Genomic DNA, 12,328 nt, shown 5'->3' on the forward strand with positions numbered 1-12,328 from the left:
TTACCTGGGTTGTTCAATGTCCTCGATGATCTCTGGAAGACGTACATTAAGAGTCTCAGGAAGGAGCAAGGCCACGAGGCCAGATGAAATAGCGACTGTACAGAATAGCACCTCCGGGAGAGGCTTCCACAGTTCATCCAATAGCATGATGAGAGGAGAAATGGAGGCACCCAGTCGAGCCATGAAGCTGGTATAGCCTATACCATTCTGTCTAAAGATCCATGGAGAAAAAGACTAGTCATGTTTCAGCAAAGGAACATATTTGATCGTGTTTTGTAGACTATAAACCATAGACTACTTGCGCTAACAACTGAAACTATAGAAAAGACTTTGTTTAATTGTGGATATGACCTGCATTTTACATGTCTAGTTGATAGAGTCGAAATGTCTCACTGGAATCCCACTGGCTTTTGTAGGGTTTACATTATTGGTTAATGTCACTATCATTAGGCATGAGAAGGTCGGGGAAGCTTAAATTCCTACAATATCTACTGCTTGAGGCTTCTTCAGGATCTTAATTACATGAACAGGGAGTGTTTGTGTGTGCATATGTTTATGTCTGTGCATTTGTGTGAGGCACTGAAATGTGAGACTATATGCAGTGTAACGCTCTGGGAAGATGTTTACACAGCAAATTTGCCAAAGTAAAATTAACTCTGGGTGTGTTTATGTTCACAGTCTCAAAGCTCAATTAACACCGAGAAATTTACTATGTATCCATGTCAGTATAAGGGAACCCTAGAGGCTGATTTGCGTGAAATTCGACTATGCTAGAGGTATGACTGACCGAACAACTGTAGGATAAAGTTCCGTGGTGTAGAGGAACACAGTGGTGAAAGATGACTCGGATAAGCCTTTACCCAAAATAGCAACCACACTGCGGAGCACTGAGAAATCTGCATATGTACATGCCCACACATAACACACACACAACACACAAACACCATAAGAGAGCCACGTGAGGAGAACAAAAATACACACACACACAAATGCACACACGCCCACATTTATACACAAAAATACATGCAAATTACAAGAGGTGCAAGGAAGAGGAAAACATTCAAAAATATTTTTTAAAAAATCAAAGTCAAGCAAATATCAAACAGATAACATGATCTCACTAGAGCAGGCATATATGTACATATTTAACATTACAGCTATCTTTAGTACTAACACTGAAACACAAAATTAGGCCCCTTGCTATTTTCTCAATTAATATGTGAATAAAGTTCTAAATTCCATTTTTTTTTTCCATGGGTGTGATATGAAAAAAAGTGTGTTTGTATGTGCATGTGTGGGTTTTACCAAGAGGCATGAGGATGTTGATGAGAATGCAGGAGCCAGTAAGGACCAGTGTCCCAACCTGACTGTATCTGCGACCAATCTTATTCAGGCTGATGTAGATGAGTAATTTAGCAGGAAGCTCAGTGATTGCATAGATGAAATGAGTGAGATGCAAGCTGAGCCCAAAGCCTGTGATGTTTAAACTTATGCCATAATATGTAGATGCCACACCATACCTACAGAGACAGAGAGAGAGAAAGAGAGAAGACTCACAGATATGTCTGAAAACACCAACAGACACACATACACACATTAATCTCTCTCTCTCTCTCTCTCTCTCTCTCTCTCTCTCTCTCTCTCTGTCCCACATACATTCAGACGTGTGCGTGCGCACACACACACACACACACACACCACACAATGCCAGTGAAGAGAGTAAGTCTTCTCATGCGAGGGGTTCGTATCAGGTCCAAGTATGTATAATTATGGCTCTGATTATCCACAGTCACCACACTGGAGAGAGTCTGGGAGAGAAAGGGAATGAATATTGGAGAAAGTTCTTAATACTGGGCACAAGTGCACACACACACACATACACACATACACACACACACACACACAGATGGGCACAAATACACCAAAAAATATCTTGTTACAAATTACAAATGCTTGCCCACCAAATGTATCAAAATAAAATATAAAATACTGGTGTGAGGAAATGTATTTAATTAAGATACAAGTATTTTGTAATTTGAAAAATACATACAGAATTCTCTGTAACACTATTTTAAGCATTTAGCAGATGCCTTTTTCAGGAGCGATTTATAATAAGTGCAAAAGTAGAGTAAGCTTATTTCCTCTCTAAAGTTAGATCTCAAACTTTACAAGCAGTCATTTGAAGAAGTGCAACGCATTTAGTATAAGAGACTAACCGCTAAGGCGTAAAAAAGCCTAAATTTAGCTGTTAGAAATTAAGTTTGTCCTTAGGAAGAAAAGTAGCTAGCCTGATTTATCGATAATGAAGGCTTCCATAAGACTAACCACAAGATGCCACTGTCCCAGGCTGTCTGAGCATGCCTGTTGTGCTAGCTGGAATGCCACAAGCAAGCTAGCAAGTAAATTCACAAGTTTAAGAGCACAGCTATTTGCTAATTGCTCTATTCTTCGGTGCTATAATGACATTCGGTGAGCAAATTCTGATTGTATATTTTACTACATACTTTCCAATAAGACACTGGTTCTCAGCTCCAGTCTTTAGGCCCCACTGTTCTGCACATCTTTGATTTAACTCTTCATTATCACAGTTAATTGAGCTGATCAAGGGCATGATGATTAATTGATCAGTGGAATCAGGTGTGTCAGTCCTGGGATAAGGAGAGTTGAAATAAAGACATGCAGGACAGTGGGCCCCCAGGACTAGAGTTGAGAATCACTGCCTTAAGGCAATTTGCGCTGAGCACCAAAGCAGCTTCTTTCCTTGGGTTACTGGTCATGAAGAAAACAAACTGTTCACAACGAGCGCACTGGACCCAACAGGATGTGTCACGTGATTTACTTAGATCTAGCCAAAGACTGTGATAGGCTATATTTAGTAGTCCTATAGTTAGTAGTCCTATAGTGAGCCTGCTGATGAAAGTTCTTGTCTTACTTGAGAATAATATGACATATTTGATTAAGTATTTTAAGTATTTTAAATGCACAAAATACAATCTCTCAAAGTATTTTGTCACAAATTACATCTGATTATTTTCCATCCAGCTAAATAAAAATTACAAAATACTCATAAAGTAATTAAATACATATCTTAAATACATTTAATTAAAATACTGCCCATCTCTGCAGACACACACACACACACATTTTCCTTTGTCTCACCTCTGGTTTGATTTTGGAGCTAAATTCTGTTGCTCTCCCATTTCTGTTCGCACATTCCTGTAGATAGTGGTAGGCTCTGTCTGTTTTCCCTATGGCTATCAGCCAGCGGGCTGACTCGGGGATCCACCTGGTACATCAGCCCATCAAAATCAGAACATAACATGGACAATATCGCATTAACATTGTACAGAGAGACTGAAGAAGATACCCGCAAATCTAAAGATGGTATTAACCTCTGGAGCACCTGAGAATTTACAGTGTGTTCTAAGCTTTCTGTGAAATTATGCGCATGCCTGCATGTGTGTTCATCACAGTATCTGTTTTGTTTTGGGTTTTTTTTTTTCATCTTCAATCCTCTTACCACCACGTGGCAACAGCAAGCACAAGCGGGGTTGTAACTGTGATAATCAGTATCCTCCAATCAGTGACCAGATAAGCGATTCCCGCCAACATCACATTGCCCACAGTCCAAGAGATGCTTCCAATAACACCAATGAAGGTCCGATATTTGATGTCTACCCATTCAACACCTGAAAGTTCAACAAGACATGCAAAAAAAGACTTCAAACCTCTTTTTCAACTAAAGACAAGAGAGCTTTAAGATAAGCAGACTCACTTAGCACTATGGTGATGATGCTGATTCCAGTTATTCCAAATCCAGTCAGGAAGCGGAAAACGGCAAACATCACAAATGTGCTAGAGAATGCAGTGGCTACACTAAACACGATGGCAGACAAGTATGAGACCAGCAGCATGGTCTTACGCCCGTACCTGAACACAAACACACACACACACACACACACACACACACATACACAGATTTATTCAGCACACATGTAGGCTGCCAACAGCCTTTGGTAAAATACATTTATAGTTTGGCATAGTTTAACTGAAAGTCTAGCAGCATCCCAATACTCTTACATCCCTCCTCTGAGGCTGCATAATAAAGACTGCATACAGCATTTCAGAAGTATCGTCAGCAGGTTCTGAGTCAACCCAAACTATTACTACTTTAGAATCATTGGAAATTAATAATGCAAATACCTGGTCTCTTGTTATCTTCACAGTATTTCCAATATCAAATATTCACCAAATTAACAATAATGATGATGACTTTACCTGTCTCTGAGTTTAGGTACGATTGGAAAGTAATTTAATTTCTCCCTATATAGTTTACTTAAAGTAGAATGTTGTTCTAGGAAAGTTACTAATCACATTTTTCACAATTCCAATGATATCATGGAGATCAGTCAATGGAGGTTTGATGACTGGGTTATTTGGGATTTTAAAAATTAGTACTTGGACTTGAGCATTAATGGGCGTTATTGTTAGTGAATGTGACAGGGTCTCACTTATCACAAAGGACTCCAAAGAACACAGCTCCAAACATGATGCCAACAAAGAAAATGGTGGCTGAGGCTTTAGTCAGCCCTCTTTTATCGCAAACAAGATCAAACTGCAGAGAGAGAGAGAGGGAGAGAGAGCAAGACAGGTAGAGAGAGAGAACAAAAGAGTTAAGCAATGTTGGCTCATCTCCTCATAAAGTGTTTTGAAGATCTTTGATGATGTTACCTGTGTAGCCAAGGTCCTCTTGAAGGTGCTGTTGTCATAAACCCATCCATTCTTACACTGGACTGTGGGAAGCCCAGCAGAGCTGGAGGAGTTCAGGAGGAGGTGAAATTGGGGCTCTGAGAACATCTGACAAGAACTACGTTTCCCATCCTCCATTAATGGAATAGTAACAGTCAACTTCTCTGTGTGACTGAGATTCACATAGAGACCATCATCCCCATCCAGAGAGCTGATGTCACAGTGGTGAGATGGTATGGCTGCTATGAAGTTGTTCAGGAGGAAATGACTTGGCAAGGTCACACGAGGGAACACCAAGAGCACAATCATAATAATTTGGTAGCGGCCAAAACCGTCCGCCTCATCCAAAATATTCTCAAACTTCATCCTAACCTGTAGATTTAATGAAACAAACAAACAAATACAAAAATAAGTAGATCACTGATTGAATGAATAAATCAATCTATCTATCTATCTATCTATCTATCTATCTATCTATCTATCTATCTATCTATCTATCTATCTATATGTCTATCTATCTATCTATCTATCTATCTATCTATCTATCTATCTATCTATCTATCTGTCTATCTATCTATCTATCTATCCAGGCTACTGCAGGGGCTATTAGTTTAGTATTACTACTCTGAATTAGCCAATTTGAGGTCAATCTATGTAAAGTAATCACTATTAATGATTCGGGGTTCCAGTCCATCCAAATGGACAAACCACGTTGACTGTCAGATGAGTATTATTGAGTGCTGCTTCAGATCTAAACGGGTACGTTGGCATAACACAGACAAAAAGTATATGAATACACAAAATACACATAATATACGCAAATGCAAGAAGCATGAGTGAAAACAGTAAACTGTATTCTAGCCAGCACAATTAGCCCACCGAATGACAAGGAACCCTAGAGATGATGGAATGATAACCTAGAGGGTGATGGTAATCACTAGGTCTATAATCGGGTATGGTAAATGTCAGCTGTCTGCAGAGTTTCATGAGAATATAAATACATGGACATCCGGTGTATTTTTCATTTGATAGGTCTTCACCTTGTCATATCTCATATATTTCATGTTGAAAAGGTATTCGTCACTCTCACTTACTCTCATTCATTTTAAAAGCCGCTTATCCTAATTAGGGTCGTGGGGGGAGGGGGGAGGTGCTGGAGCCTATCCCAGCATTCATTGGGCGAAAGGCTAGGAAACACTCTTGACAGGTCGTCAGTCCATTGCAGAGATATTCGTCAGTTGAATGGAAAAAAGATCACTAGATATGGTACTGATGGTAGTTTAACTTTAGATGGAATCCAAAAAATGTTGTTTCTGGGTATGCGAGAGTGGGAGAGACGTGGAGTTTACTTCAGGATCTCTGGATAGGGTCCATTTGGCTGGAAATTAGGATATGCTGTGTACACTTATGAAACTAATTACGAGCTATTTAGGACATTCTTCTTATTTGTCCATAACACTATGAAAAAGTCAGGTATTTTTGTAGAAAAATAGAAACTGGCGACAATGGAGTTAGGGGGTTCTCTTATGACAGCGACAATAAATATAATTTCTTTAAACATTCAGGTTGCTTAAGTTAAAATCTTGCTTTGTTGCAGCTATGGTTGATACCCATGTGAATAGATATCAATATTTTGGTAACTTAATATCTGTTGCTAGATACAATTCATAGCACATTAGTATGGAAAACACTAGTTACAGATGTAACTGGTTATGTGAATAGTGGCTATAACCAGGGCAATCTATTCATAGTGGATATGTGTTTGTTGTGCTAGCTGCAGACCGAGAGTGGTATGACAAAAAGCTCACTCTGTGACACAGCGTGACGTCACTTAGGTTATAATAGTCTTCCTCAGGTACGTGGTCTCTTCTCACACACTCCGAATGACAAGAAACCCTGAGGGTCATCCATTACTCACATTACTACAGTTACATCTGTAACTAGCATTATGTTTTGTACCTCCTGACTGTCAGGGCAGTCTATTCATAGTGGATGATGAATGCCCACAGTGTCACGAGGAGTGACTCAATTGGAGCCCAAACCTGGAGACAAAACTGTTGAAGCCAGGCTGGTGGATAATGCATCACTGACATTATAAAAGTGAGAGGATGTACATAGGGATGACCCTATGGCAGTTGCACATATATCAGATAAAGGAACCCCCATGATGCTGCCACGCCTCTAATCGAATGATCTGTTACAGGTGTAGGCAATGTGCGGCCAGCATGTCTGTAGGCTGACTCCATCACCTCCACAAACCAGTGAGAGAGTCTCTGTTTAGAGAGTGATAGACCACGCTTGGCCTCAGAAAAGAGTATGAACAGTTGATCTGTGAAACGTAGCATCTCAAAGTACCTTCAGGGCATGGCCGATGCTGTCTACGGTCACATAGTTCAATGGACTGATTAATAAACCCCGTGTGAGGACCTTGGAAAAGAATGTCAGGTTAGGCCTGACTCTCATACGAGTCATCCACACCTCAGTAGAGACACAAAGGACTGACGGAGAGTGCAGGCAGTTCACAGACACGCTTGCCGGTTGACACTGCAAGGAGAAAAGATGTTTCTAAGGATAACCACTTAAGGAGAGCTTGGCCAAGGGGCTCAAATGGCTCATCACAAATAAAGTTTAAAACAGTGGGAAGATCCCAAGGCGACAGCCCAGCCAGTCTTGGTGGCCGCAGTCTCTTCTCCTCTTTAAGAAAGGTGACCAGTAGGCGACGTGAACCAAGAGAGGAGGTGTCAATTAACGCACAATGGCTAGAGAGTGCAGCCATATATATGTGTGGACGGAGACTTCCTAGACTCAAACAGTGACTGTAGGAAAGCAAGCACTGACTCAATAGGGCAGGACAGTGGCCATTAGGAATATGGTTGCCCCTGCTACTGTCTCTCCTGTAGTGAGTACCTTAGGAGCTTCCTGTATGGAAGGATCTCCTTTCACAACTAGGGGGACAGTTATGGCACCCACGACCGGGGTCAGATAATGAACAGTGTCTGATGAACAGTGAGAACAGATAAGAGGAGGACTGTCGTGTGACACAGACCATTATAACCTCAGTGACGTCACACGCCATGTCACAGAGTGACCTTTTTGGTATACAACCCTCAGTCTGCAGCTAGCGCAACAGAGACATATCCACTACGAGTAGACTGCACTGGTGGTCAGGAGGAACGAAACATAACTGCTGGAAAGTGTCGACAGTTTGCTGCAGCTTTCTAGTTAATTAATGTGTTCAACAGAGTAGGTGATTTGTTATTTTTTAACTGGAGGTATGGCCCAATGGTCACTGACACTACTCTATAGAGCATACAGGGGGATGGCAGGTTAACAAGGGGTATGCATTTTCTCATTTTGCTATCAAGGGGGATGACATTCCCCCTCATCACCCTACAGAATCGCCTACTGGTTCAACAGACCCAAGATGTAGATAACAGGGATATTTTCCAAGAAGGTACAAGTTGTGCTGTAATGGAGTAACTGTGTATTTGTAACTGTATAATGTTATGAAATATTTACTGTATTTACCTCAGATAACTATCCTTACATTAACAGCTTTATATGAAGTTACCAGTCAAAGACATGAGACAAATGTCTATAGCAATAAACATTGGGTGTTCTAAACATTGATTAAACATCATATTTATCACATAATGTAAAACTAATTAATTATGAAATCAGTGGTGGACCATTTACCATAACAATTTTGGCACAGCACTCTCTCCAGCATTTGCACCCTGAGTGCTAATTCTTCTGTTAAATCAAACATGAGCTTTATCAGTAGTGCAGGCCTTTCACCTGTTAGGCATGACCACAGCCAGGCTTATTCCAATATTTGTTACAGCGTTCCAAGAGAGTTCTACAGCACCTTAATGGTAGGACAAAGGGATGTGGGGTTGAAGGGACCAAACTACTGAAGGGGCTGATTTCTGCTCTACAGCTCTTCTAATTATTATTTTTTTCTCAACAAAGACTATTCATCTGGTTTGTTTTTGTCTCGTATTTCTTTTCTATTAATCCATATTATGTAATAAGTTATCTTGCATCCAACTAAAGTCTTAAGTTACTAGTAACTTTAGATATATTTTGTATACTTTTAGCATTCACAATGCTTGTATTCTATGTGCCATTTGCTCTAATTTGCTTTAAGGAAAGTGTAGTCCAAAGCCTAGTGTCAGAGTGATAAAGAGTTGTGATCCTTGAAGAAGATCACACTGACCTCTGTAGCTGTGGTTGTCTAGACTTTTGCTCCCCCTCCTCTTCTTATCAGTCTGCTTTGCTCTAGTTTGTATTTATGCAGATGTACTGGCACCCAAGAAACCTTGTAGAACCTGAGTGTGAGGACTGCATGTCAACTATGAAGAGGAGGATCCTTGAACAGCTACATAACCATTTATTTCTTTTGTTAAGGTTTTTTTTTTCTTACCTTTTTGCACATGCTCTTATTCCGTCTCTCTCTCTTTCTCTCTCTCTCTCTCTCTCTCTCTCTCTCTCTCTCTATCTCGCTCTCTCTCACTACCAACACTGTCTTTTCAATTTGTAAATAAATGTTTATTGGCTTATCTGGGATACACTGCAGGTTCCCTAGACTACAAACATGTAATTTTCTAATAATTGAATGAAGATGATTTAAGCCAGCCAAATTTATGATGGACTTACTAGACATTCTCTTCCCACTGACCCACAAACCACTAAACCAACTATTTACTGCCCCCTTGTCATCTGGGAAATAGCTGTTACTCATTGCAAAGCAGGTGGTTTAGACTGTTCTCTTTGACTGCATATTGTTCTGTGATCCTTAACTCAATAGCTGTGAAAATACTTTGTAAATATGATGTCATCTAAATGCATGTCCATTGACATTAATGAGTTCTATTTTGTTGCTTGAAATGCTTAGATTAAAAAAAAAAAAAAAAAAGCACAAGCACACACTCCCGCTATAGCTCATCCATAAGTTACAACTTCTTGAATGTTCCAGATCAGCACCTCAGTACAGACAAAACAGGTAAAAATGGCAGTGCTCAAGTTATGATAAGGGAGATGATAGCGTAGTTTGAGTGACTCACCTGTAATTTTGGTTTGCTAAACCCAGCCAAGAATGTCTGACTACAGGTGTCTCTGGGGCTTAAATAGTGCCAGGCAGTAAGGTATAAAGGTTAAAGATCACCTGTAAGTCATTACGGCTACCTGTTAATGGGCAGTGCTGGAACTTCAGCTTCTATTTTAATCCCATTCAGGGAAGTTTGTCTCTTACTCCAACTCCTTCCCTCTCTTTGATCCTGATCAGAGACGTTTCTTTCCTCCTCTTATCTCTTCCCTCTATTCCATGTTGTATCAAGGCTTCTCCTTGGGAAAAGACTTAAGTCTTCTTCCGGTCCTCAGATCAGACTATGGAAAGCAACGACATCCCCATGAACAGTTACACTGCAGTCTTTTGTGTTCAGATTAGCATTCCAAGCAGGATCAGGGCTGATTTGTTGGTGTAGACCCAGCTTGAGTTCACAATTGAGAGTGTGATTATTGCTGTTCTGTCCAGTGGTTCTGGCCACTTCTAATGTCTGTAGAGGGAATCTTGTTCAGCTTTTTCTAATTGCCATAGAGATTCATCTTTGATGTTCTGCCAATCAGATTGCCAGGCATACAAAATACTGCTGTTTTGTAATACTACTGCCTTTGTCACACAAACACATATTTAGTAACTGTTTGGATCAGGTTTTGCCAATCACTTACCTGAAGAAAAGAGACGGAGGTTAAACTTTGGAACATGCTGCTTGTCATTCCCCAGCTGCGACATTTTTACTGTTATAGAACTTTTGGTGAAAGGGTAATCTTAGAGACAGAATGTGTTTTTGCCTATCCACACAAGTGACAGTTATGAAATGTAACATGTCACCAAATTTGGTCCTTACTTTTCTTGTAATTGTGCTCCAAGAAAAGCAGAACATTTAAAACTGACTTTACAGATCTTAGCTGTAAAGGTTGGTCTCAGGATGATGAAAATAGGTCAAGGAAACAGACATTTAACATCAAACCATTAATGGAGCTTCTCTTTATTGACTGGAATCACTGATAACCTGGATAATTCATCTGAAAAGGAGTTCCACATAAGCATGTTATCCATCATGATTCAATTATGAACACACATTCATGCAAAGGGTCCATCAATATTAAGACCAAACAAATGAAGAGCTTTCTCTTTTTTGTTTTCAATGTCTTTGATCAGTGGGGTTATTAATCCATCTTTTTCTCTCTAATTCTTTCCATTGGCTCTTTCAGTTCAAGGAGTGTGGAGAAAAACATGGAGGGAGTCTGACATACAGAATGTTCTAGAACATCATATAAATTGAATGCAAAATGCATGCAATCGTCTTACAGCCAAATGGAAACTGAATGAGAGGAAGCCATCCTCATAGGTCACTCAGCACAAATAAAGAACAGTAACCAGAAAAGTTACATTTGTTTTGTGTGAACTGATTTTTCAAGTGATTTTTTTCTTTTTAGCAAAAAGGAAGCTTAACTAGTTTTCTTGACAAGTAATTTTGGGGCAAGGGGTTCCTGTTGGCAAGAACAGTCAGACTGAAAGTTCTGATAATGTAGAAAAACATCCCTCTATCTTTCCAACATTTCTAGTTTTTATTAACCAGGAAAGCTATAAAGCATTTGGGTAAACCATTGTCTTACTTGTTGGTTTTGTCTCCTAAAAAAAGATAAAGAGTAGTTCGGAGGGAGGGGTTCTGAAGTCACATTTCTTGATTTTAGACCTAATCACTTAATTTTAATACTATGACAGACATGAAAGCGAAAAATATGATCATTCTAATATTAATAATTTGAGCTTCAGATGCAGGGACTGCAAGTCCATTAGAGGGTTGAAATACGGAAAGATAAAACTTATATTTTGTTAGTCTAGGATAAAACAATTCTCAGTTCATAAGGCATTCATAAAGTGTACTCTTCAAAATGTCAGGATCTATAATTGAATACCATTGTTTGAGTCAGTCAGCTGGATTATTGGGATATTTCACAGAATGTGGTTTTGAAACCCAATGGTTCATTCACATAAAAGTAACCTGATAGTAATTTTGGCTTTTTTTTTAGGATTCCATAATGGAGTCAATCTGATATGTAGTTCTCTACGAATCCAGATCGGTTTCACTTCAAGAAGTCTTTTCAAACAATCAAACAGTAACATTAAGGCTTTATAGGTGTCTCAGGAAATCGAGGCTTCATCTGATGTTTTCCCATCTCCCTCTAATCTTCTTTTAAAAGTTATTACAGGTAATTTTATTGATAAACGCTGTAGTCTGTTGGAACTCTAGGTGACACAAACTTCTTGCTGCAGAACATGGACCTGTAGGTATAGTAAATATGCAGGGCAAATCCTGAAGAACTGGGAGAAACGACAGTTATTTTTCTGTGGGGACCCAAAATGAGTATTAACCCCTGTCCTCTCATATCCTGCTCATTCCCTCTGGATGATTCAGAACAGCCTTAAAAGGCTGATGGACATACTGTTTCTCAGTAAAAACTTTGCCATCACTCAGTTTTGTCAATACTCACTGTCTCATCCTGTCATTTG

The 12,328-nt window shown here is 39.6% G+C and overlaps 1 protein-coding gene across 1 annotated transcript; it reads right to left on the reverse strand.

Annotated features, from left to right (window-relative positions):
- Positions 1-5,115, reverse strand: LOC115822994 (solute carrier family 22 member 7-like). Its single transcript, XM_030786986.1, has 9 exons — positions 4,732-5,115; positions 4,512-4,615; positions 3,776-3,930; positions 3,521-3,689; positions 3,160-3,286; positions 1,699-1,808; positions 1,306-1,520; positions 788-896; positions 1-211 (listed from the first exon to the last, which is right to left on the reverse strand). Exons 1-9 carry the CDS (start codon positions 5,113-5,115, stop codon positions 1-3), a joined length of 1,584 nt encoding a protein of 527 aa, XP_030642846.1.
- Positions 5,116-12,328: the final 7,213 nt, after the last annotated feature.

The sequence above is a fragment of the Chanos chanos genome, chromosome 10 (genome assembly GCF_902362185.1).
Source record: "Chanos chanos chromosome 10, fChaCha1.1, whole genome shotgun sequence".
NCBI lineage: Eukaryota > Metazoa > Chordata > Actinopteri > Gonorynchiformes > Chanidae > Chanos > Chanos chanos.

Excerpts from the sequence above, each read along its gene's own strand:
- LOC115822994 (XM_030786986.1), bottom strand. The coding sequence starts at position 5,115 with ATGAAGTTTGAGAATATTTTGGATGAGGCGGACGGTTTTGGCCGCTAC. Across the intron at positions 4,616-4,731 it reads AGAGGACCTTGGCTACACAG|TTTGATCTTGTTTGCGATAA; the intron begins GTAACATCATCA and ends CTCTCTCTGCAG. Across the intron at positions 897-1,305 it reads CAACATCCTCATGCCTCTTG|ATTTCTCAGTGCTCCGCAGT; the intron begins GTAAAACCCACA and ends GTACATATGCAG.